The following is a 26,031-nucleotide window of genomic DNA, read 5'->3' as shown; positions in this document are numbered from 1 at the left end:
TTTGTGGGTAGAATGCGTTTCACAAGTATTCTCACACAGATTTAACCTAGAGGTCACAGCAGAGATGAGATGAACACACACACACACACACCCCCTATGACTGTCAACATCAGTCATATGTTCCGTTTCTCTATATAACACTCTAATGATAGGAATTGTGCATCATCTTCCTCCAGACTAATAACAGTCAGACATGTCTAAGAATTTGCTTATGTAGGAAATGTTTAGTGTAATGCTGTGAGAACTGATCACAGACAAGTCTGATTTGAAAGCAATCACCGCCACGTCCATTAAATTCATAAATTAATTAGTCAGAAATTAAGAAAAAAAAAAGTAAAGAAGGGTGTGAAAATAAATATATCTCATATAAATATAGTCTCATTATGATTTTTTTTTTTCTCCAACACATTGTGGGCACAATTATTAGCCCCTTTTTACTGAATCCTATTTGCAACCTCCATTTGCCAAGACAACAGCTCTGAGTCTTTTTCCATGATGCCAGATTAGTTTGGAAATGCCTAACAAGATTTTGGAGACCATTCTTCCATACAGAATCTCTCCAGGTCCATGCTGGTGCCTCTCTTCTTTTGTTAAAACCACTCATTTTCTGTATGATTTAGGTCAGGGACTGTAATGGTCATGGCAGAACCTTCATTTAATGCTCACTGGCTCATTTTTGTGTGGATTTTGAAGTTTTTTGGGGGGTTAATCTTCATGATGGCCGTCCAACCAATGCTTATTATAAGATTTCTTGCAGAGTCTGTCAGATTTTGAATTTCTAACTGTTGGCATTTGACAGAATCCATGATGCTATGTATCTGAAGATGTCCAGGACCTCTGGTAGAAAAAAACACACAACATTAATGATTCAGTAGTATATAACTGTGGGCATGGGGTACTTTTGTACCCTTGTGTACAAAATTATATAAAACAAATTTATTACACCACCTGTCATGATAAAGAAAAAAATAAATATTTAGGAATTTGTCTAAAACCTTTTAAACTAAAAATTGTTTAGTCATTTATTGGGAAAATAACAAACTGAAACAACTAAATAGTCTTATATATTTGTACGGCCTCCTTTGACCTTGATCCTTTGACCTTGAGACCTCTCCAGTTTTCTTAAATAATTTAGGAGCTGTGACAATTGGATCCCTTTATGAATCACTCTTATTCTTAAGTCTAGGAATAAGAGTACAATTACATCATTCTTAAAGTTTTTACAGTTAAGAGTAAATTTTTACTCTGAGCGGCTTTATACATATGGTTCCTGAACTATATTCTCTGGTTTTACTCATTCTGATGGATGATTAAGGGAATTTGGCTTTTGTATTACCTTATACAGGTCATATAATTAGAATATCATCAAAAAGTTGATTTATTTTATTAATTCCACTCAAAAAGTGAAACTTGTATATTATATTCATTCATTACACACAGACTGATATATTTCAAATGTTTATTTCTTTTAATTTTGATGATTATAACTGACAACTAAGGAAAATTCCCAAATTCAGTATCTCAGAAAATTTGAATATAACTTAAGACCAATACAAAGAAAGGATTTTTAGAAATCTTGGCCAACTAAAAAGTATAAAAATTAAAAATTTGAGCATGTACAGCACTCAATACTTAGTTGGGGATCCTTTTGCCTGAATTACTGCAGCAATGCGGCGTGGCATGGAGTCGATCAGTCTGTGGCACTGCTCAGGTGTTATGAGAGCCCAGGTTGCTCTGATAGTGGCCTTCAGCTCTTCCTGCATTCTTGGGTCTGGCATATCGCATCTTCCGCTTCCCAATACCCTGTAGATTTTCTATGGGGTTAAGGTCAGGCGAGTTTGCTGGCCAATTAAGAACAGGGATACCTTGGTCCTTAAACCAGGTACTGGTAGCTTTGGCACTGTGTGCAGGTGCCAAGTCCTGTTGGAAAATGAAATCTGCATCTCCATAAAGTTGGTCAGCAGCAGGAAGCATGAAGTGCTCTAAAACTTCCTGGTATACGGCTGTGTTGACCTTGGACCTCAGAAAACACAGTGGACCAACACCAGCAGAGCACATAACACATAACTACTCAGCAGCAGTCCAGTCCTTTTTGAAGCGAGGCGCTTCTGACGCTGTCTGTTGTTCAAGAGTGGCTTGACACAAGGAATCCTATAGCTGAAGCTCATGTCTTGCATACATCTTTGTGTAGTGGTTCTTGAAGCACTTACTCCAGTCCACTCTTTGTGAATCTCCCCCACATTTTTGAATGGGTTTTGTTTCACAATCCCTCTCCAGGGTGTGGTTATCCCTATTGCTTGTACACTTTTTTTTCTACCACATCTTTTCCTTCCCTCCGCCTCTCTATTAATGTGCTTGGGACACAGAGCTCTGTGAACAGCCAGCCTCTTTTGCAATGACCTTTTGTGTCTTGCCCTCCTTGTGCAAGGTGTGAACTGTCGTCTTTTGGACAACTGTCAAGTCAGCAGTCTTCCCCATGATTCTGTAGCCTACAGAATTAGACTGAGAGAGCATTTAAAGGCGTTGCAGGTGTTTTGAGTTAATTAACTGATTAGAGTGTGGCACCAGGTGTCTTCAATATTGAACCTTTTCACAATATTCTAATTTTCTAATATACTGAATTTGAGATTTTCCTTAGTTGTCAGTTATAAACATCAAAATTAAAAGAAATAAACATTTGGAATATATCAGTCCATCTGTAATGAATAAATATAATATACAAGTTTCACTTTTTGAATGGAATTAAAAAAATAAATCAACTTTTTGATTATATTCTAATTATATGACCAGCACCTGTATTTATACTCCTGTGAAACAGGAAGGATTATGGCTGGACAATTTCATGTTTGTAGTCCCCCTGGTTTGCTAATCTGTGGAACCAAAAAAGGAGATATTTTGAGGAATGAAAAAAATAAATACTGAGAATGCTGACACTTTTTAAAAAAAAACCTTTTTTGGGTAAATAATAACATATTCTTCTTTTTGGGGTTCTTTTTGTTCTGTCTATATCCCATTCATTTTATTATACATTTTAATGTAATTATTTAGTTTTTCATATATTCATTTTCGAAATATAATAGTTTTCCAGTCATGAATGTGTTCCAATCTGTCAGTAAAGGATGCCGTCATGATGACAAACTGAAACAGTGTCTTGAATTTCAGAAGAATTTGACAGTATGGAGTGTGACAATATTGTGAAATGGAAAAACTTGACCCATGCCATCCTACCAGTTAGCAAAACTCCCCAACAAACCTCTTAGGTGAAGTAACTGTAGAATGTCTGCTATTCCTTCCTATTTTTTTTTTTTTTTAAAGAAGAAGAAACACTATTGGTACACTGATTTGTTCTATTGGCATATTAAAAATGAAGCTTTTTTTCAGCACACACTGAATTCATATCAATTAAATGACTGACAGCAAGGTTAAAAATTAAATATCATGTAAGATTTTTTTTAAACAGAGATTCCCCCATCTACGTTTACATATATTAATTGAGCACATGACATTTACACCTACTGTGACAAATGAGTTCACTCCCAATATAATCTACATGGAAATCCAGATACGGTGATGCAAAAGAACAAAGATGAAATCATCCACAAAAATAAATGCGGCCGCAATGGACAGGATGCAGCCCATGCAGTTTAAGTTCCGCTTTATTGACTATTTAAGACGAGCTAGTAAGAGTCTTGAATATATTCTCTCTGACTCAAGAAGTGAGCGCTGAAGATCTACTGTGACAATGGAGACACGCAGGATCCTCATGAGGAGTTTGGCTGTTGCGGTGGTCATTGCATCTGTGATCTGGACTACAACAGGTGAAGAGCTTTAAATATTCATTCATTATTCTATCTGATGGAACAATGCAGAATATTGAGGTTTACCCAGTTCTTTTGCCTTACTAGCTGCAGATACTCAAGTGGTGTACTCATGCTGCACTAAAGTCTCCACAGCCAATGTGACCGATCCCATCCTCAATATCAGGTTGCAACGTAAAAGTCTTCCATGTGTGAAGGCTGTCATGTAAGAATCACAGTTCTTTTCTAAAGAATCTCTAAAGAAAGCTTTCAACAGCATCTGATGTTACATTTCTGTGTTTTCAATGTTTTCATTCTCTTTGACAGCTTTAATACTAAACGGGGAGAGTTCTGCATTGATCCCAAACAACAATGGGTGGAGAAGAAAGTTAAACAGTTTTTGTAAGTTAAACCTAACAAGTATGGTAGAATATAACAGAATTAGTAACAACATAAAAGGCTTTTAAAGTGTACTGTGATGCATTTAATAAAGTATTCTTGTATTCACATTTTTTTTTTAACAGCAGAGCTCAAAGAAACGAAACCCTGACTTCCACACCACCCCCAACATCATCTATTAGTGACCAAACTCGTGTGGGAGGAGCTACACAAGCAACTGACAGCTCATCAGTCACGAATGTCTAAAAATAAGCTACTAATGAGAACACATAATAATGAGTAGTTAGGCCTTTTAAAACTAGCTATAAAGTTTAAGAGATTTTGCTGTAGTGTTTTGGAACTTTTTAGTAAATTATGCACATTTAAATTGAGTATTTAAAATATTATATGTTGTCAAATACATGTAGGACAATTTGACAGTGACAGTTCTTAATCTATTCAGAAACTGAATTACAGTGAAACTGTTTTTTTAACAATTGTGGTTTAAATAATATTTGTTATGTTTCACATTGAAATATATTTCACTCATTGTACTAGTAATGGACTTGTGTCATTAACTCATGTGTCGAGAAGGCTGACACAAGTCTGAGTGAATTTTAGACTGATTTGAATGAGAACAAAGCTGGATTTTTTATTTGTATTTTTTTGATGATGCAAATGTAACTGCAAAGAAATTTCAATCTGAAACTACAAATAAACTCTGATCAGCATGTACTGGTTTTGCTTGCGGTTGATGTTTCCAAATATGTGCAAGAGGTCCTTCCTCAAACATGAAGACATCTTTTCTCAATTTTTTTTTTATATCCCAAAAAATTTTTACATTATAAGTTCTTTATTTTTGTGGCTGGTTGCTGGCTATGAACTGTTCTTGGTTATTTGTGCTATTGATTTTGTACATTTCCCCCAAAAACAAATGTTACGTACTGTAGAATGAGTAAGTTGGTACAGTATAAGTGCTGACCTTTTGGATTTTTTTCCATATTCAACTTTTTTTTCATATATTCAGAATCTTGCAGAGTCAGTCAGATTTAGATTTTTTATCTGTTGGAATTTGACAGAATCCATGATATATGTATCTGAAGATGTCCAGGACCTCTGGCAGAAAAATACACACAACATTAATGATTCAGTAGTATATAACTGTGGGCATGGGGTACTTTTTTACCCTTGTGTTTCATCTGATCAGAGAAGCCAGTCCCATTTAAAGTTCTAGTCGTGTTTAAAAAACTAAAAATACTGGAGATTGTTTTTAGATGACAGCAGAGGATTTTCCCAAATAACATGCGGTGATTTTGATGTGATGATTTTTATTGATTGATTGATTGAGGCTTTTTGACTGAAAAACTCAACTAATCTCTGCAATTCTCCAGCTGTGATCCTTGGAGAGTCTTTGGCCACTCAAACTCTCCTCTTGACTGTGCATTAGGATTTTACAGACACACACATCTTCTTCCAGGCAGATTTGTAACATCTTTAGTTGATTGGAACTTCTAAATTATTGCCGTGATGGTGGAAATGGGAATTTTCAATACTTCCAATGCCATTTTCTATTTAGTGAAGCTCAACAATCTTTTGCTGCACATCAGGGCCTGTATTCTTAAAGCTTCTAAGAATCCTCTCAGAGAGCTCATAATTTAGTTTAACAATTTTTAACTAAGAACCTTAGCTTAAGAGTGATACAGGACCAATCTGAGAGCAACTCTGAGTGAGGAAAAGACAAAAACTTCCATCTTAGTGAGGAGACGGGGCTGAACCCGTTGCTATGTATGATACATTCTTTTGAAAACGAATTGGTTGTTCAAGAAAAAAAAAGAGCACTTTTAAATAGGGTCTTTTTTCTGTTTTACTCTAATCATTCTTTCTCTTTCACACACACACACACACACACATATATATATATACATTTATTACACCAACCGTCATAATAAAGAAAACAAATATTTTTAGGAATCTGTCAAAAACTTTTTTTAAACTAAAAACTGTTTAGTCATTTATTGTGAAAATTACAAACTGAAACAACTAATCAACTAGTCTTATATATTTGTATGGCCTCCTTTGACCTTGATACCTCTCCAGTTCTCTTAAAGGCGTGGTTCATTGCGATTTCACTTTTTTAATGTTAGTTAGTGTGTAATGTTGCTGTTTGAGCATAAACGATATCTGCAAAGTTACGAATCTGAAAGTTCAATGCAAACGGAGATATCGTCTTTTAAAATTCTGGCAGTTTAATGCCTACAAAAATGGCTGATATGGACTACAACAAGTTACTTCCTGGGTTCGTGATATCACAAACGAGGCCATTGCGATTCTGTCTTCTAATGATTCTAATGGATTCACAAGTTTCAAAATCAATGTTCTAAAGCAGCGGTTCTTAATACTGTTCCACACGTCCCCCTGCTCTGCACACACTCTGCATCTCTCTCTCTCTCATTCAGCTCAGCTCCAGCAATGAACTGTTACAATTATACACTTATTTTCACAATGAAGCGTTAAACATGGACACACATCCAGTTTCCGTACTGTATTAAAGCTTTAATCAGGATAAAAACGTATATTAAAAGCTAACATAAGCAGTAGCATTTACAAATAACAGCGTATCTAAAAATATGAGACAACAACAAACATAAAACATAGGCCTACCATTAAAAGCCGTGCTTGCAGAGGTTCTGCATGATCCTCTTCAGTAATATCCTCTGCTTCTCAATTGGGCTCAAGCCAAATGTATACAGCTGCAGACCCACAGAACCGCAGTCACAGAACTGTAGCCACAGAACCGGAAGTGAGGGGCGGAGCTTACGTTCTTAACAGAGTAGCGCCATCTTAAGGTTTTTAAGGGGTAATTTGCTTTTATTACACACGATACGTCATACTTTATGTATGTATGCATTTTATGATATATTAAGCATTTTATAAACATCAATCTTGTGTAATTTAGTTGTAGGCCTATACAGTTATTCCTTTTATTGTATTATGCAAGTTATTTCCTGTTTGTGATATTAAAAATAATATTTGAAACTTCTAGGCATTTTATATAAAATATACTTTAATCACAAGATTCAAAATAAATGTTTACTCCAAAGTCAAGAACACGTGCATCATACATTTTTCTATATGAAAACTAAAACATTTCAATAAAACACACACACACACACACACACACACACACACACACAAAAGCAGCATCATTTTTAAAAGTTACAATCAAAATGTACACAATTATTAAACTGAAGTTTATCATTGAACAATCACTATTAAGATTTTGTCATGACAATCCTAAAAATTACAAAATGAACAATTCACTCTTGGGCACATTGTGTCATGACAATCTTGCATAAATACAAATTAAAATGTATCAAATGAACAATTTACTCTTAGGCCCATTTTGTCATGACAATCCTACAAAAATAACTCCCCTGAACACAAGATGAAATATGAAGGGCACTCTGGAAGTTCTGATTGTTCCAGGAGATTGTTGAGGGCCTTTTCCTTGTCCTCTTCCTCCATTCTAAGGAAACGAGGCTCTTCCACTGGCCCCCTGAGCAGATGTCATTTGTAATGGAGTCATTTCACAACTTCTGTCAGAGTACTGGGATCTCCTTCATTACAGAATAAAAAAAGGAAAATGTAACTTTATTATTTCTTATTAATGTGTGTGTGCATATATATATATATATATATATATATATATATATATATATAATATATATATATACATATATATATAAAATGGACAGACAGACAGACAGATAGATAGATAGATAGATAGATAGATAGATAGATAGATAGATAGATAAGATAGATTTGGGACATACCTCACAAGCGTAACCTGTTATCCACTTGGAAGGGCCTCTTGTAGGGTTACTGCACTGTAATATACATGTATCTTAGTTAATTTAAAATTGGTCAGAAGGGGGTGCAAATATAATGGTGGGCTAGAGGAAATGTGCAGTACCTATCTCCAGAAAAGTTCTCCAGAAAAAGAGTCCACCATAAAATTATATAATATTATAGAATATAGAATATAATCACACCAATAATCGGTTGGGAAAATGTTTACTATAGCCTAAAATAAATAAATAAATAAATAAATAAGTACACAGGTAAACTATTATGCAATAATATATTGTGAGTACATATATTAAACAAACAAGATATTCATACCTCCACAGACAACTGCCTTGCTGAAGTGGATTTGAAGATGACTTTTTAATTTGACCAGTTTGGCTGGTTTAAACATGCTGGTCAAGCAGAAAATTCCTGTAACACTTGTTGCACTGCTGCAGCTCAGGTAATGTGTCCCCTCTCTGAATCTTTATCACCACAATATATAAAAGACACAAACAAACACACAACAATCATAACGATGACAAATGGGATTAAAATAACTAAACTATAATGGTAATATTAGCACACAAACAATGCAAATAGCAGAGGAAATGAAAGCAAACTATTTATTTTTATGAATTAAAAAAATCTTCAAAACGTTACCGCAAGGCCCAGTTACAGCATGCATCCGATAATTAATCGAAACATCCACAGAAAAAACTTATATACTATAAAGTATGACAACAAATTCAAGCTTCAGTATAAGATAATAAAGGCAAGCACACATTAAGTACTTTAGCAGATAAATGCTCAACGTAATATATATGATAATTATTAAACATATGATAGCAAAAACATTACAGACTACTCACTGTGCTCTCTCGTTGTCAATTACTCCGCCCCTCACTTCCTTTCTGTGGCTGCAGTTCTGAAACTGCTGGTGCTGCGGGTCTGCAGCTGGATAAACTGATAAGCGATATTATTAACGACACCATTGTTTACAATACAACCGGAGCACATGCCGCTGAGGTGAGGGGTGGGACGTTTAGACGTACACTAGAGGCGGTTTAGCCAATCACAATACACTGGGCTAGCTAACCAATCAGAGCCCACTGCCTATTTCTGAGGGAGGGGCTTCATAAAATAAGGAAATAAACCACCTCTTTAAATAATTTATGAGCTGAGACAATTAGGTCCCTTTATGAATCACTCTTATTCTTAAGATTAGGAATAAGTGTAAAATTGCATCATTCTTAGAGTTTTTACACACTTGAGTACATTTTTACTCTGAGCGGCTTTATACATATGGCCCCTGAACTATATTCTCTGGTTTTACTCATACTGATGGATGATTAAGGGAATTTGGCTTTTGTATTACCTCATATTTATACTCCTTTCCATTATGGCTGGACAATTTCATGTTTGTAGTCCCCCTGGTTTGCTAATCTGTGGAACACAAAAAGAAGATATTTTGAGGAATGAAAAAAAAAAACAGAATGCTGAGACTTTTTTAAAAACCTTTTTTGGGTAAATAATAACAACCTTCTTTTTGGGTTCTTTTTGTTCTGTCTATATCCCATTCATGCTATTATACATTTTAATATAATTATTTAGTTTTTATATATCCATTTTTGAAATATATAAGTAGTTGTGTTCCAATAAAAGGATGCCGTCATGATGACAAACTGAAACAGTGTCTTGAATTTCAGAAGAATTTGACAGTATGGAGCAGCTGAGTGTGACAATATTGTGAAATGGAAAAACTTGACCCATGCCATTCTACCAGCTAGCAAAACTCCCCAACAAACCTCTTAGGTGAAGTAACTGTAGAATGTCAGCTCTTCCTTCCTATTTTGCTTCATTTGACAACTGGTCAACTTTACAAGATAAAATATATTTAAATTACTGAATTTAAAAAATAAAATAAATAAAAAACACTATTGGTACACTGATTTGTTACATTGGCGTATTAAAAATAAAGCTTTTTTTTAGCATACACTGAATTCATATCAATTAAATAACTGACAGCAAGGTTAGAAATTAAATATCATGTAAGAATTTTTTTCTAATAGAGATTCCCCCATCTACATTTACATATATTAATTGAGCACATGACATTTACACCTACTGTGACAAATGAGTTCACTCCCAATATAATCTACATGGAAACACATAAACTCAGATGCAAAAGAACAAAAATCAAACCATCCACAAAAAGTTAAACTTTACCGCAACGGACAGGATGCAGCCCATGCAGTTTAAGTTCCGCTTTATTGACTATTTAAGGCAAGCTAGTAAGAGTCTTGAATATATTCTCTCTGACACAAGAAGTGAGCACTGAAGATCTACTGTGACAATGGAGACACGCAGGATCCTCATGAGGAGTTTGGCTGTTGCGGTGGTCATTGCATCTGTGATCTGGACTACAACAGGTGAAGAGCTTTAACTGTTCATTCATTATTCTATCTGATGGAACAATGCAGAATATTGAGGTTTACCCAGTTCTTTTGCCTTATTTCAGGTAATGCTACAGGTCCTGGAGTGGTGTACTCATGCTGTACTAAAGTCTCCACAGCCGATGTGACCGATCCCATCCTCAATATCAGGTTGCAACATGAAAGTCTTCCATGTGTGAAGGCCGTCATGTAAGAATCACAGTTCATTTCTAAAGAAAACATGTCATGATTAGACATCCACAGAATCTGATGTTACATTTCTTTGTTTTCAATGTTTTCATTCACTTTGACAGCTTTAATACTAAACGGGGAGAGTTTTGATACCCAAAAACGGGGTGGGAGAGTTAAACATTTTTTGTAAGTTAACCTAACAAGTGGTAATATATAACAAATTAGTAACAACATAAAAGGCTTTTAAAGTGTAAGTGTATTTAACATCTTGTATTCACATTTGTTTTTACAGCAGAGCTCAAAGAAACAAACGCCTGACTTCCACACCACCCCCAACATCATCTATTAGTCATCAAACTCATGTGGGAGGAGCTACACAAGCAACTGACAGCTCATCAGTCACGAATGTCTTAATATAAGCTAATTAGAACACATAAAAATAAATAAATAAATAACTAGCTATAAAGTTTAAGAGATTTTTCTGTAGTATTTTGGAACTTTTTTGTAAATTATGCACATTTAAATTGAGTATTTAAAATATTATATGTTGTCAAATACATGTAGGATAATTTGACAGTGCCAGTTCTTAATCTATTCAGAAACTGAATTATAGTGAGTGAAACTGTTTTGTAACAATTGTGGTTTAAATGTTATATTTTATGTTTCACATTGAAATATATTTCACTCAATGTACTAGTAATGGACTTGTGTCATTAATTCATGTGTCGAAAAGGCTGAGAACAAAGCTGGAATCTTTTTTTTTTATTTTTTTATTTGATGATGCAAATGAACAACTGCAATCTGAAACTACAAATAAACTCTGATCAGCATGTACTGGTTTTGCTTGTGGTTGATGTTTTCAAATTTGTGCAAGAGGTCCTTCCTTAAACATGAAGACATCTTTTCTCTTTAGCATTTTTATAATTTTCTTTGTGGCTGGTTGCTGGCTTATGCACTATTTTTTGTTATTTGTGCTATTGATTTTGTACATTTCCTCCATAAACAAATGTTACATACTGTAGAATGAGTAAGTTGGTACAGTATAAACTTGAGTGCTGACCTTTTGGATTTTTCTTTTTTCCATATATTCATTTAATTAATGTCAATACCAAAAAATCATCAAAACCCACATTAGATTAAATAGATTAAAACACAATAGTTGAACTTTCCTTCAATTCCAGGCACTTTTATGTCCCAGGGGTTGATTTTTATTCAACAAATTACCCTTTTTTATTTATTTCCCTTACAGTGTATGAAGGTGATATTAAAACTGTTCGTAAATGCTTAATTATGTGCTCATTTTTTAATTATTCTTCTTCAAATGTCTATTATGTGTACATTAAATGAAATAAGGTTCAATGTACAGTGTTAATATGAGGAAATATTCCATATTGAATTTTCACAGGTGTTTTCCCCACATTTTGAATGACGCAGTGCAGTGTGTTGTGTTTTAGGGTTAAAGAAAACATTCAAATTACCAGTATGTTATTTTTTTTTCTTAGAGTATATATTTTATGGTAATATCCTGGACTGTAACTAAACTTAAAAAAGACAAAGCAGCTGGCCAATTTATTCCAAAACTGATTAAAAATTACATTTTTACCATCATAATTTGAGAATTAAGATGGTAAAAGAATGATATTAAACACAATACATAATGAGAAATGTGAAAATAAGAATGTGGTTGAAAAGTTTTTCAGGAAAAAAACAAAAAACAAATCCACACAATCAAAAGTGCTCGTAGCTGAAGAAACACCCAGTTAAAATGTAAATATGAAAGCTGTTTTGGTTATTATTTTTTTTATTAAGGTAAAGAACATCCAATTACATCCAAATCAGAAACTCAGCACTTCAACTTTTTCAGTTAAACTCATTTCATGTATTGTGGTCTGTTTTGCATTTTTTTGGTGGGGGGGGGTGTATTAGTTTCTCATAAATTATGCTGCTGGGTAAAACTGACTGTATTGTGGGTAAGAGGTGTGAATGCTTCGATGATAACTTGATGCAATGCTTTCAAAAGAGTGGTGGTAAGTTTATGACGCATTATTTCCATCTGACTGCTACTGCACTGTATCTCTTAAAAGACCTCCACATAATAACTCGCCCACATAATCAACACAGACTAACTGACCAACACCAAATTACCTTTGATCTGGATGCCAAGAGCCATGGCCTGGACTTCTAGATTAATCACCATTGCCGTTCTGATCGCCCTCATGGGATGTTTCACTGGTGCACAAGGCAACTGTAAGTAACTAAACATGCAGCGCACGATTTTTCAATAACAAAGTCAGTGTAACTATCTCTTCATGTGCTCCTGATAATGAGAAACCTTAGGATATAATACTGCTGTGATCATGAATTTGACTTTTGTCACATGGGGTCTGCAGGCTACCTCTTACTGGTTAGAGATGCAAAGGAAGTAAATATCCTGTCTTGAAAAATACCATATAAAAAGACCTAGTCTAGATACAGTAGCATCTTCAAAACAGAAGCTAGCCTGCAAACATTTTCTTCTTGTGGTTATCTGAATATTTTACACCAACATCATGCAGCTCTGCTGGAAGTTAGCTCTGATGATGAATACTCTATTTTTATTTACATAACACAAACCCAACTTAATATTATAATAATTTAAATTAACTTCTATAAAACATTTTTATTTTTATTATTATTATTATTTTAATTACTTTCTGTTTTTTTTTTTTTTTTTTTTTTTTTGGATTTTGGATTCATTTAATTCACACCAACATGTTTTCAGACTAGTATTGATGTTTCAAGGCCTAATCTACCCAAAAATGCAAATTTGGTTATCATTCACTCATTCTCATGTCATTCCCAATAAACTGTATGACTTTATTTCTTCTGTGGAAGACAAAAGAAGATATTTTAAAGAATTTTGGTAGCTAAACAGTTTCATTTCCCAATAACTTCCATTGTATGGACCAAAAATATTATAGAAGTCAAGAGGAACCAAAACTGCTTAGCTACCAAAATTCTTCAATATCTTATATAATAAATGAATAAATGCATACAGGCTTGGAAAGACATGAAGGTAAGTAAATGATGACAGAATTTCCAATTTGTGTGGACGTTCCTTTTAATGAGGGTGAATCCATTACTATATATTGGATTTAGCTGTAGCACAGTTTTGTTTTCTTTGATGGAGCCCTTATCAAGATCACGATCATCTCATTTTCACACATATACAGTACGCACACAATATAAATACAGTGGAGATTTCAATTTCAATCTCTCTTTCAGATCGTCGTCCCACTCGTGTTGGAGTGAGCTGCTGTAAAGAGGTGTCAAAAGGAAGAATACCTGCTACAATTAAACTGATTGGATACAAGCATCAGAATGCTCTGAGTCCATGTGTGGATGCTATAATGTAAGCTCTCTCTACACAGTGTTGTTTCACAGAAGTTAATATGCATGATATTGTGTTCATTTCATTTCATATTTATCTCCTGCAGATTCTACACAGAGAAGGAAAAGTACTGCTCTGATCCAAAGGCGCCCTGGATTAAAAACCGTCTGAAAGGTACAACTCTAATATTAATATGACATGTTATTATGATGCTAATATACTGATTAAAAAACTCATAACATGATAATCTTTCCTCCAGGTCTTCAGAAGATAGTGGACTGAGCAAATGGATGATGCTGCAAATATATCTATATATTAATAAATCTATCTATTAAAAAGAAAATATATATTATGCATGTTTATTTAAGCAAAAAAAAAAAAAAAATACTATTACATCTTCTTTAGCTTATGTGAATGTTCAGAGATGTTTAATTGCTTTGTTTATCTAATCTGCTTTAATGTTTAATTAAAATGCAATTTTTGAAAAATAACCATTCAAACTGTGCTTCTTTTCACACAAACATCCAGACTTTTGGACTGTATTTAATCATATTTAAGACGAATCATTAAAGTAATAGTTCACACAAAAAGGGAAATTCTGTCATCATTTACTCATCCTCATGTCATTCCCAATATGTATGACTTTTTCTCTTGCGTGGGATATTATAGTGGTAATATAATGTTGCTTGTGAGCCTTTTTGAGGCTTCAGTGATTTAATCCACCTGTAACTGAATGGAAGTTATTGATAGTTGGTGAAATAGTCCTCTACCTACTAACTACATTGTGTTACAGTAATGGCATGTTCGCCATCTAGTGGGATAGCACCTAATGCACAGAGTAGGTCATAATGCATTATCAGTCAAATAAAGGGTCACCCCTGATTAGTTGACTACAACTAAACAAATTATACATTTTATGGAACTCATAAAAAGAATTAAACATGAACAAAATAACAGCCCACCCACAAACAAGACGTTCAAAAACAACTACAAGTATTTCTAAAAAACTTACTAACATTACACAGTTTCTCAAAATTAGCTTGAAAAAAATAGCCTACCCTGGCAGCACCATAATAAAGTGGTGGTATCAGATGCTAATCACCTGGTATTATTTATAAAGAAAAAAAACCGAGTTAGTGTGCTGTTTTTTTGTTTGTTTATTTGTTTTGTTTGTTTTGTTGTTTGTTTTTTGTTTTTGTTTTTAAGTGTGTTTTTGTTGTGTTACTCTTTGAGAATATGTTACTCAGTGGGTTCCCTGAATGACCCTGCATTTGCAACTGCACACAACTGTGAAAAAATACCCAGTGTCGGCGCTATTCAAAATTTGAATAAATATTTAGTTTTTTATGCTGCTAAGAGAACCAGTGGTGACTTACATGCTGCAAAGTTTCAGAAGTGGCATCCACGTATAAATACGGGATCAGTCTCAAAATTTCAGTGATGAACATAATGATGACCAGAGCAATGAGTGGGACAAAAATATGATATGTGCTTTTTAGGAACAATAAATATGTCTGATTTTGCTCTGTTTTGTCAACAAACATAGTTCCAAACAAAGTTGCTGTACATCTCCAAGTAAACATGTTGTTTTCATTGATAAATTAATCTGCATTTCCGAATAAATCAAGTGAGTCAATGATTCAATGACTAAAAATTTGCTATTAAATTTACTCACTCACATGTCATCCAAGATGTAGGTTTTTTCTTCAGTAGAGTACAGTTAGATTTTAGATGAAACCATGGTCCTAGGCTATGGATTACAGGCAATAAAGGTGTAAATAACGTTCAGTTTCTTGAACAAACCAGCTGTTTCACTTCATAAGACTTCCATATATTGTCCGGAGCCATGGGTATTAATTTTATTGATATGCTTTTTATTATTCTTAAAAACGGGCAGTTGCCAACTTGCATTTTATGAATCACCAAGGACTATGGTTTCAGCTAAAAATCTTAACTGTTTTACTCAAGAAAAAAAAGTCACCTTCTTGAATGGTCTGAGGGTGAATAAATTAACATTGAACTATTCTTTTAAGACAGTCACCAGCTTCATTTCTGAATTAATCAGCCATTTGAACAGATTAATTGAATGAATGATTCAATGACTAAGGCAGGGCCTTGTCGCACCTACTGGTGATTTTAGTTTATTTTGTAGTGCAAAGATTCAATATTTATTAATACTGATTTCATCTGATTGGCAACTTATTCTTCCTGATTATCCTATTATTCAATTTTTATAGATTTTTTAATTTAAAAATAGGAAAAAAAAGTTTTTAAAAAATAGAGAAAAGGTTAATATCAGCCCCTGGAAATCAGTTTAAGGAATCAAATATTACCGCATAATGGGATTGTTCATTTCTGTTATTGATCAGAAGGCGGGGCTCCTAAAAAGAAACCTAAGAGCCATGGTTAACTTAAGCTAAAGGTGCACGTCACATAACTTTTTGCAATCTTTGGTTGAGAAACAAAACTGCATGCATTTTGCAGAAGAACATTGTTTTAGTTGTGTTTCAGCTCTGCATGACTGTGTAGATGAATGTGGTTCTCTCTCATAACTTAAAAAAATCCTATTGCTCATAAAAATCACTACTAGACTTAAGAGATAAAACCATGACTGGACTGGACTGGACTGGACCGGACCGGACCGGACCGGAAAGGAAAGGAAAGGAAAGGAAAGGAAAGGAAAGGAAAGGAAAGGAAAGGAAAGGAAAGGAAAGGAAAGGAAAGGAAAGGTTGCTTCAGCTTCCACACTGGGCTCCTCAACCTCTGAGATGTGCAGAAGCATCATGGTCTTCAGACACTATATCTAAATCCTGTGATCTAATCCTGTAAACTCTAAAATGGTTAAAACTGCTATATAGATCTGATTATCTCTCAAACCCTTTCCCAAAAGGTAAAAAAAAAAAAAAAAAAAATTCTTTATATTGCTATAAAAAATGGACTATTAAAAGACTATTACGCTGATCATCATATTTACCACATTTAAAAGCACATGCTCTAACTTCACATTCATCTCACATTCCATTTTCATGTTTTCCCATTAATGCAAGTGTTGAATTTAGTCCTGTACATCCCAGCTTTAATCTAGAAATCATTACTTCTTCCTTTCTGTCTTCCATAAAACTGTTCTTTTTCCCTGCTGATTTTACAGTGTTATAATACCACCAACCTGTGCCGATATTTTCCCAACTTTGTTGCAATAGTCTTAATATTTTCTTGTTAATCACTGATTTTATTTCATTCCTTCACAGAGGTACATTAATATCCACCAATATTTGCTTCTTTTGCTAACTTATCATGTTTTATTCCCTATTAACATGATATATGCCAGTACCCAATAAAAGTATTCTATATTATGTCCTCTGCTTTCAATCTGTACTACAGTGTATAATTTCTACTAGCAGGTTTTCTTTATCAGTTTTTGTGGACATCATACTTTGAGAGTTGATGAGGAATCTAAGCAAACTACAATCCTATTTGGCTTAATCTGTGCATCCCGTTGCAGTCCTACTATTATAGCATTTAATTCTGTTATGTATACAGACAGTTTCTCACTTAATCTTAAACTTATTTTGTCTTAAATCTTGGACTGTACACTCCTATGCCTACTTGATTGATTGGATCTTTAGATACATCTGTATAAATCTCTATAAAAGAAACACATTTCGTAACTATTATTATATCCTTCTTCAGCTTTTTCCTGGGCCTCCAAAAATGAATCCTGAATCATTTCAACAATAGGTTTAGGAATATTCCATACTGGCATACCATTTAATGGCATGTAAGGACATATTACTTCATTCTCCAGACAACAATCCTTGACCCACTGTTCATATTTCCATCCAAAACTATTTCCTCCATTCTTTTTATATTCTGAACAATCATTCAAAACTGCATGCAAGCGCGTCTGATGTCTCTTATCACTACCCTGAAAGTTAGGGTGATCTTTAATCACTACCCTGGGTGCCAGACCAACTTTTCTCTATTTAAAGATATGACAAGAAACATATGGTTGAGCAATGTATGTACGCAATTTCATGCGAAAATCATCCTGCTAGATATAAAATATAAACACTTTCAATAGACTTACCGTAATGAACCAGGGTAGGAATAAAACACATTCTGGAAGAAGGATTGATGATGTATAGACTCATTATTTAAATTTTGTTAATTTTGAACAAAAAAGTTACATAGTGTACCTTCAGCAAATGAGACCTTATTGTAAAGTGTTGCACATATTTTAGTATATTCCTTTAGTTTTTATGCACTGATTTTTTAAAAATCAGCCTTCCAGTCGTGGATGCGTTCCAATGACTGTGTTTCAGTCTGTCAGTAAAGGATACCATCATGATGACAAACTGAAACAGTGTCTTGCATTTCAAAAGAATCTGACAGTATGAGCATCTTAGTGTGGCAATATTGTGAAATCGAAAAACTTGACCTACATGCCATCCCACCAGCTAGCAAAACTCCCCAACAAACCTCAGTCAGCTCTTTTCTATTTTGCTTCATTTGACAACTGACCAGCCTTACAAGATATAATATATTTGAAAAAAAAAAAAAACACTCTCTTGATATGCTGAATTGTCCTATTGGCATATTAAAAATAAAATGCTTTTTCAGCATACACTAAATTTATATCAATTAAATGACTGACAGCTAGGTTAGAAATTAAATATCATGCAAGAAGAATCCCCCATCAAACAGAGAATCCCCCATCTACATTTACATATATTAATTTAGCACTTGACATTTACACCTACTATTACAAATGAGCTCATTCCCAATCTAAATTATATGGAAAGCCAGATATAGTAATAAAACAGAAAAATGATGAAATCATTTACAAAAATACAACGGACAGTAGACAATGGACAGGATGCAGCCCATGCAGTTCTGCTTTATTGACTATTTAGGGCGAGCTAGTAAGAGTCTTGAATATATTCTCTCTGACTCAAGAAGTGAGAGTTGAAGATCGACTGTGACAATGGAGACACGCAGGATCCTCATGAGGAGTTTAGCTGTTGCAGTGATCATTACATCTGTGATCTGGACTACAACAGGTGAAGAGCTTTAACTGTTCATATATTATTTAAGTCGAGAGACTTAAATATTGAGGTTTACCCAGTTCTTTTGCCTTACTGTAGCTGAAGATCAAAAAGTGAGGAAACCATGCTGCACAAAAGTCTCCACAACAGAGGTGACCGATCCCATCATCAGTTTCAGGTTGCAACGTCAAAGTCTTCCATGTGTGAAGGCCGTCATGTAAGAATCACAGTTCCTTTCTAAAGAAAACATGTCATTGGTTAGAGATTAACAGCATCTGATGTTATATTTCTGTGTTTTCAATGTTTTCATTCTCTTTGACAGCTTTAAGACTAAACGGGGAAGGTTCTGCAGAGATCCTAGACAACGATGGGTGAAGGAGAAAGTTAAACACTTTTTGTAAGTTAAACCCAACTAATATAACCAAACAAATAAACATAAAAATAACAACATTAAAAGCACAATTCTTATATTAATATTCTTAGCATTAATACTAGTTTACTTTCATTTTCTATTATTAACTTATCTTGGTTTTGTTTTGTTTTGTTTTGTTTGTTGTTTTTACAGCAAAAACACCACGCCAACACCAACATCATCTATTAGTAACTGAGCTCGTGTGGGAGGATCTTCACAACTGTCAGCTTATTATGAATCATGTCTAAAAGTAATGAGAACACATCTCTAAGAAGTTACAAGTTTCAAAATTATTTTTAAATTTTAAATATGAGAAAAATTACATTTTTTCTGTTGTATTTGGAACATGTTTGTAATTTACGCATATTTCAATTGAATATATATAATATTTGCAGAAACTGAATTATATTCAAACTGATACAAAAATGTTTTAAATAAAATCAGAAACTGAATTATAGTGAAACTGTTACAAAAGTGGTTTAAATAAAATATTAGTATATATTATATTTCACACTGAAATATATTTCACGTAATGTACTAGTAATGGACTTGTGTCAATAACTCATGTGTCAAGAAGGCTGACACAAGTCTGAGTGAATTTTAGACTGATGTGTGTGAAAACAAACCTGGAATTTTTTGTCATTTCATGAATCCAATGAACAGCTGCAATCTGGAACAACAAATAAACTCTGATCAGACTCAGATCTACTGGTTTTTCTTGTGGTTGATGTTTCTGAATGTGTGCAAGAGGTCCTTCTTCAGACTTTAAGACATCTTTTCTCTTTAGCATCTTTATTCTTTTCTTCATGGCTGGTTGCAGGTTATGTACTATTTATTGCTATGCATTGTACATTGTACTACTGATTACAGTATGTATATTCCATCATCCATAATCAAATGTTTAAAAGCATGAATAAGTTGGTACATTATGAGAGTCTTTTCTCGTCTTTTTTTCACCTATTCATGTATGTTTGACTTCTCCGCTTAATTCACGTCAATACCAAAATATCATCAAAGCCACATTATATCAAAGATATAATAGTTGGACTTAGACATTCCTTGAACTTGCATTTTTGATGTCCATGGGGTTAATTTTTATTCAACAGATTTAATTTTTTCTCCGTCATATAAAGGCAAAGTCTGTAAAAAATAGCGTCCAGTGTACTGTGTTAATATGAAGGAATTTTCTATATAGATTTTTTTTTTCTTTTACAGTTTATATTTTACTGTAATACTCTTGGCTCTTTAAATATTCAAATATGAAAATTCATAAAAAATATGAATAGTATTATTTTATTCCATTTTATTCCATTTTCACCACCCTAATTTCTTCTGTGGCATCATGAGAAGGTGTGTCTAGAGGGAAGGTATGTGCCATCTAGATGGCTGCAGCATGGGGACGACAAACCAAGATGGCCACCTGGTCCCGAACTACAGTTACCATGTTCCTCAGCGGGGGAGACACAGCTGTTGGGAGTGAAGGAAAAAAGGTAGTGATGATCTGGGAACAAAGGAACTTTGATTGTCTTTTGTTGGTGTGTGTGGAGAGAAGCTGGATAAGTGTTTTACTCTGTTCTAACTTTTGGCTTTTAGAGTTGATGATTTAAAAAAAGACACTTGTAGCTTGACCTCGGCCTGGACTTGATTTGTGATGCAACCCACTCTTTGGTGATACCCTACCTCTCACAATGTCACACTTCCACAGAATGATATTAAAAACAATACATAATGTGAGAAGACCCGGAAGAGAAGACAATGATGAATAAAGTCGTAATTTTTGTTATTTTTGGAGCAAAATGTATTTTCGATGCTTCAATAAATTCTAACGGACCCTCTGATGTCACATGGACTACTTTGATGATGTTTTTATTACCTTTCTGGAGGTGGACAGTATACCGTACATACATTTTCAATGGAGGATCAGAAATCTCTCGTACTAAATCTAAAATATCTTAAACTGTGTTCCGAAGATGAACGGAGGTCTTACAGGTTTGGAACGACATGAGGGTGAGTCATTAATGACATAATTTTCATTTTTGGCTGAACTAACCCTTTAAGTCCTATTGTACCGAATTTTGGTTGCAGTTCCACCAGAGTTCCACTGGGGGCGATCGCCATGAGTGCAAAATGAATGGGAGTCTATGGGGCTAGACGGCTAAATTTGTCCCTTTCACCCGATTGCCGTTGAGAAAATCTCAGATCTGATTGTAGGTTTTGCAAGTTCAACATGGGTTATAGGTCGAAAGCTGAATGAACGAGTACTTATGTCCTTTCGATTTCTTACAGGTTGAGTTGTTGTTGCACATAACACGCTAGCATTCTGCTAATGAACGCTGATTGGGTCAGTGAAGGACTGATTACGAACAGAGATACCGCTTGATGGCATCCGAATCAGAATCAGCGGGATCAGAATGTTAAGGCGGACTTTTTCGTCCAAGTTTTTCTTTTCAACGCAGCAACTTTTTTTTTTTTTGGTTGCTGGCATTTTTATCTGCCTATTGTTATGTATGTACTGTGAAATTAACACGGAAAATGAATTGAATTTGAGTACTTGTTGTGTTATTCTTGTGTTAAGAAATACCGGATACATATGGTATAGTATTGCCACCTTAAAAAAACACAAACAAATGTCACGCTCAATAGTGCTAAATATCAATAAAAATTGAAAAAGGAAAAAAATGCCTCACAGGTGTGCAATGATACATTGTTCTAATAGTGGGCAAGGGTTTTCCTATTTCTCATTTCCCAAGGACGAAAAAAGGTAACCCATGTGGACTGTGTTAATTGTCAAAGCCTACCTGAATTTACGATGGTTCTCGTGGGAGGGAAAGTTGGCCAAATGCCAAGTTGGCTAATGTCCAAAATCGGCCAGGTTGCACGGGCTACCACAGATCGTAACGATACGTGTTGTTGGGAGGGGGACTCTTCCCTTACTCGATTGCTACATACAAATTGTTTTGTTAATATTTTAACTATTTTAACTACTTCACTGAATCACCTTCTACAGACTGAATGGACATTCTCTGAAAGCACCAAAGTGACTGAAGGATTGCCGTAAAGCAGTATCTCTGGTCGTACGATGTGTATGACGTCATTGACCCAGCAATGTGTAATTTCTTTGCATCTCCTTTAGAATACAACATTCAAATTACTAGACAAAAAAATTATATCCTGAGAAAAGTGGATTTTGAGGGGTATACCGCCATTGACCTCCATTCATGTACATCATGTACACCTTCTACAGAGGCACCATCGAGAGCATTCTGACCAGCTGCATCACTGTGTGGTATGGCGCCTGCAACGCGTCCTGCCGGAAGACTCTGCAAACGCATAGTGAGAGCAGCTGAGAAGATCATTGGTGTCTCTCTCCCCTCCATCCAGGACATTTATGGAACCCGTCTCACTCGCAAAGCCCTCTGCATTGCAGGTGATCCCACTCACCCGTCACACAGCTTCTTCAGTCTGCTGCCATCAGGGAGGAGACTGCGGGAGTCTCCAGGCCAGGACCAGCAGACTGGAAGGACAGCTTCATCCATCAGGCTGTCAGGAAGCTGAACTCGCTCCCGAACTTGCCCCTCCCGTCTCCCTCTTCTGCCCCAGGCCACCCCCCCCACCCACCAGATCCCACATCTCCAGGTCCTTCCAACCCTTCTCCCTCTAACATACGATGACATGCACCAGTCACTTTGTGCAGCATTGGTCTGCTCACTACCTCATTCATCATGGAACTGACGTCATTCTACCACCTCATCAGTCAGTTTAAATAAAATAACTGCTCTTGAGCCCTTTTGTCACTTTTATCAGACTGAATAAGCTTTTTTTTATGCTCTAAAAATCTTTTTATCTGCAGTGTTTGTTCACTGGTTTGCACTCTATCTGCCATGTGCCTTGCGCGGATTATATTTAACCTTATTTTTATTTAATTTTTTCTATTATGTCTTTTTTACATTCCCTTATTGTATAGTTATATCTTATATTTTATATTTGATCTAGATTTTAGGCTCTACTGTTAGTGTTATCTGTATGCACCGGGGGTCTGAGAGTAACGAAATTTCGATTCTCTGTATGTATGTACTGTACATGTGGAAGAATTGACAATAAAGCAGACTTGACTTGACTTGACTTCATTCTGCACTCGTCCTGTGAGCGCCCTCATATGGAATCAGAGTGGAACTGCAACCAGTACAGAAGCCGGAAGTGTAGTGAGAGTGAAACTTCTCGCCATATTAGACATTCTCTGTTACAAGTTTGATTTGATTTGTTTTTAGCTAGCTCAGCTAAGCTAGTCACCACTGTAGCAGATCTTTGATCGTATTCACACCCGCTAAAGGTGCCTTTATACTGTTTTGTTGACTTAAGTCATTTGATTGAGGGAGTATTTATCCTATTGTTTGATATGTATATGAGGAGCAGAAGTTCATCTTAACTGTTAAAAAGAATAAATATATTAAAATGTGATGTTTTAAAATGTTATTAAGACGACATAAATAGATTTAAAAGGTTAAAAACATAAATATCTGGTTTCAGAAATCTTATGATTTTATTTCTATACTGTAAGATGGAAGTACATGATTGATTGATTGTTGTTCATTGGAACTGACTTTCAGAAATCTTATGATTTTATTTCTATACTGTAAGATGGAAGTACATGATTGATTGATTGTTGTTCATTGGAACTGACTTATGTAGTGTGATGTGTACCTATTCATTTGCATAATGATTAGAGTATTTATATCCTTTACAATTGGTTATAATTGATTTGACATTTGAATGGAGAAATGTTGATTAGATTTGAACAGAAATGAGGCAATTGTAATTAATGCATTCTGTAGTGTATGTATAGATTGGTTTAAGAAAGGGATAGACCATCTGAATCTGACCCTGGTGGTCATTTTTTTATTTGAGGTTATTTATTTTGGGTTTATTGTGCGCTGTACACTCACGAAGCCGGCTTAGGTAGGCAGGGAATGTAAATAACTGCCATTCATTTTGTTTAATACATTTCTCAAATTTACCTGTTTTGTGTTGTCTGTTCTCTGCTGACCTTTTACTATTTCAGGCTCCGTAGTCGTACCTAGAGTTTCTGATATTAGCCCAGCTTTAATTCCTTACTACTAAAATTAGTTATCAGTTACATTAACCTGAGAAACGGGTTACACTTTCATTTAAATTTGGTTTTTGATTACCTCAAGTCGTGTGTTCCTATGGGTATTATTCAGATGTCTAGCCGTTCTGTCCATATGCACAAATTAATGCCACACACTAACCAAATTTGGCTTGAGTGTTGGGGACATTCAGTACTCAAAATGTAAGTATCCTGGAATGACCACTAGGGTGTCGTTTTTGTATGCCAGTGTTGTGTTCTTGGTAAATTAGTTGAAGATTATGTTCCTTGCGGGAAGAAGACATGCAGTCTTCATGTCTGTTGCTGTGATTGGCTGCTGCAAAACAGAAAGTAAAAAATGTTGACATAAATTCAAGAGACGTAGCAACATGATCTTTTATTGAAGATACTACACAAAAGAATATAAATGTTAAGTGTCCTGCAAGAAAAAGGAATGTTAGTTACAATTAATTGCAATTACAGATTAATCTTTTTTTTAAATAAATAAAAAAACAAACTCTCAAAAAACCTATGCATGTGCCTGCTGATAATGAGAAACCTTAGGAAGACCCTAAATTTGCCCCCCCAGGATGTCATACCAACAAAAAAAAAAAAAAAAAAAAAAAACCCCTTTTTTGCTGTGATCCTGAATTTGTCTTTTGTCACATGGATTCTGCAGGCTACCTCTTACTGGTTAGAGATATAAAGGAAGTGAATATCCTGTCTTGAAAAACATCATATAAAAAGACATGTGTCTAGACAGCATTTTCAAAACAGAAGCTAGCCTCTAGACATCTTTCTCTTGTGGTTATTGAAGAAGATTTATTTTGGTCAAAACATGAATTATTCAAGTATAATCAATGTGAATCTAGCCATTTATGTATCAAGTTATTCTACTGTTATAATCATGTATCTGCCTCTGTGTGAGGCCTGCATGAGAAAGGAATGTGCAGATAGTGCAGTGGTTCAGTATATGGTGAAGCTGCACGCTCTATTTGGACATTAGACAAAATATATGATGATACCTCCTTGGTGCAGACATTACAAAAATACAGTAAACATTCACTCACTAAAAAATCAAAGAATTTCTAATCAATGACTCAATAACCACAAACGAAACATGGCTAGAAGACAGCTGCAGTGCAACGGTCATCAATGAAGCAGCACTCCTAACTTGACTTTCATGAGTGTCTGCAGGACTGTTAGGAGAGGTGGAGGTTGTAGCTGCTCTATTTAAAGATGTCTATCAATGCAAGCAAATGTCATTTGGTCACTACTTGTCTTTTGAATATCTAGGGATTGTGCTGAAAGGTTCTCCACGCATTCTGTTTATCACTATTTACAGGCCTCCAAAATCCTCCCTCCAGCCATTGTTGAAGAGTTCACAGAAATGTTATCAATTATTTCCTCAGAGTTTGACTGTTTGGCTATTGGAGGGGATTAAAATATTAA

At 34.8% G+C, this 26,031-nt stretch overlaps 3 protein-coding genes and 1 long non-coding RNA gene across 7 annotated transcripts; 3 read left to right on the top strand and 1 right to left on the bottom strand.

Moving 5' to 3' along the window:
• Nucleotides 1-3,455: 3,455 nt before the first annotated feature.
• On the top strand, nt 3,456-11,482 carry LOC109049580 (eotaxin-like). 3 transcript variants are annotated; one of them, XM_019067226.2, is made up of 4 exons: nt 3,456-3,818; nt 3,906-4,023; nt 4,125-4,199; nt 10,941-11,482. In XM_019067226.2, exons 1-4 carry the CDS (start codon nt 3,743-3,745, stop codon nt 11,065-11,067), a joined length of 396 nt encoding a protein of 131 aa, XP_018922771.2. In that variant the 5' UTR covers nt 3,456-3,742; the 3' UTR covers nt 11,068-11,482. The 3 variants fall into 3 exon arrangements, 1 of the variants encoding a protein (XP_018922771.2); XR_006158437.1 differs by lacking the exons at nt 3,456-3,818; nt 3,906-4,023; nt 10,941-11,482 and adding an exon at nt 4,325-4,910 and having other exon boundaries at nt 4,058-4,199; XR_006158436.1 differs by lacking the exons at nt 3,456-3,818; nt 3,906-4,023; nt 10,941-11,482 and adding an exon at nt 4,322-4,910 and having other exon boundaries at nt 4,058-4,199.
• Nucleotides 7,478-8,509, bottom strand: LOC109049582. 2 transcript variants are annotated; one of them, XR_006158438.1, is made up of 4 exons: nt 8,358-8,509; nt 8,149-8,259; nt 8,009-8,062; nt 7,478-7,792 (listed from the first exon to the last, which is right to left on the bottom strand). It is a non-coding gene; the product is annotated as an uncharacterized LOC109049582 (long non-coding RNA). The 2 variants fall into 2 exon arrangements; XR_006158439.1 differs by lacking the exon at nt 8,149-8,259.
• A 1,085-nt stretch (nt 11,483-12,567) lies between the features above and the next one.
• Nucleotides 12,568-14,608, top strand: LOC109049581 (fractalkine-like). Its single transcript, XM_019067229.2, has 5 exons — nt 12,568-12,675; nt 12,770-12,895; nt 13,913-14,039; nt 14,125-14,192; nt 14,278-14,608. The coding sequence occupies exons 2-5, from the start codon at nt 12,805-12,807 to the stop codon at nt 14,298-14,300; spliced, it is 309 nt and encodes a 102-aa protein (XP_018922774.1). The 5' UTR covers nt 12,568-12,675; nt 12,770-12,804; the 3' UTR covers nt 14,301-14,608.
• Nucleotides 14,609-18,930: 4,322 nt separating this feature from the next.
• On the top strand, nt 18,931-19,873 carry LOC122142207 (eotaxin-like). The gene is made up of 4 exons (XM_042751961.1): nt 18,931-19,078; nt 19,163-19,280; nt 19,386-19,460; nt 19,629-19,873. Exons 1-4 carry the CDS (start codon nt 19,003-19,005, stop codon nt 19,669-19,671), a joined length of 312 nt encoding a protein of 103 aa, XP_042607895.1. The 5' UTR covers nt 18,931-19,002; the 3' UTR covers nt 19,672-19,873.
• The last annotated feature ends 6,158 nt before the right edge of the window (nt 19,874-26,031 follow it).

This window comes from Cyprinus carpio, chromosome B24 (genome assembly GCF_018340385.1).
Source record: "Cyprinus carpio isolate SPL01 chromosome B24, ASM1834038v1, whole genome shotgun sequence".
Classification (NCBI taxonomy): domain Eukaryota; kingdom Metazoa; phylum Chordata; class Actinopteri; order Cypriniformes; family Cyprinidae; genus Cyprinus; species Cyprinus carpio.
The sequence above is the reverse complement of the archived record's forward strand: the minus strand, read 5'-3'. Positions and strand labels throughout refer to the sequence as shown.

Excerpts from the sequence above, each read along its gene's own strand:
- LOC109049580 (XM_019067226.2), top strand. The coding sequence starts at position 3,743 with ATGGAGACACGCAGGATCCTCATGAGGAGTTTGGCTGTTGCGGTGGTC. Across the intron at positions 4,024-4,124 it reads CCATGTGTGAAGGCTGTCAT|CTTTAATACTAAACGGGGAG; the intron begins GTAAGAATCACA and ends TCTCTTTGACAG. Across the intron at positions 4,200-10,940 it reads AAGAAAGTTAAACAGTTTTT|CAGAGCTCAAAGAAACAAAC; the intron begins GTAAGTTAAACC and ends TTGTTTTTACAG.
- LOC109049581 (XM_019067229.2), top strand. The coding sequence starts at position 12,805 with ATGCCAAGAGCCATGGCCTGGACTTCTAGATTAATCACCATTGCCGTT. Across the intron at positions 12,896-13,912 it reads CACTGGTGCACAAGGCAACT|ATCGTCGTCCCACTCGTGTT; the intron begins GTAAGTAACTAA and ends TCTCTCTTTCAG. Across the intron at positions 14,193-14,277 it reads GATTAAAAACCGTCTGAAAG|GTCTTCAGAAGATAGTGGAC; the intron begins GTACAACTCTAA and ends TCTTTCCTCCAG.
- LOC122142207 (XM_042751961.1), top strand. The coding sequence starts at position 19,003 with ATGGAGACACGCAGGATCCTCATGAGGAGTTTAGCTGTTGCAGTGATC. Across the intron at positions 19,079-19,162 it reads TGTGATCTGGACTACAACAG|CTGAAGATCAAAAAGTGAGG; the intron begins GTGAAGAGCTTT and ends GCCTTACTGTAG. Across the intron at positions 19,281-19,385 it reads CCATGTGTGAAGGCCGTCAT|CTTTAAGACTAAACGGGGAA; the intron begins GTAAGAATCACA and ends TCTCTTTGACAG.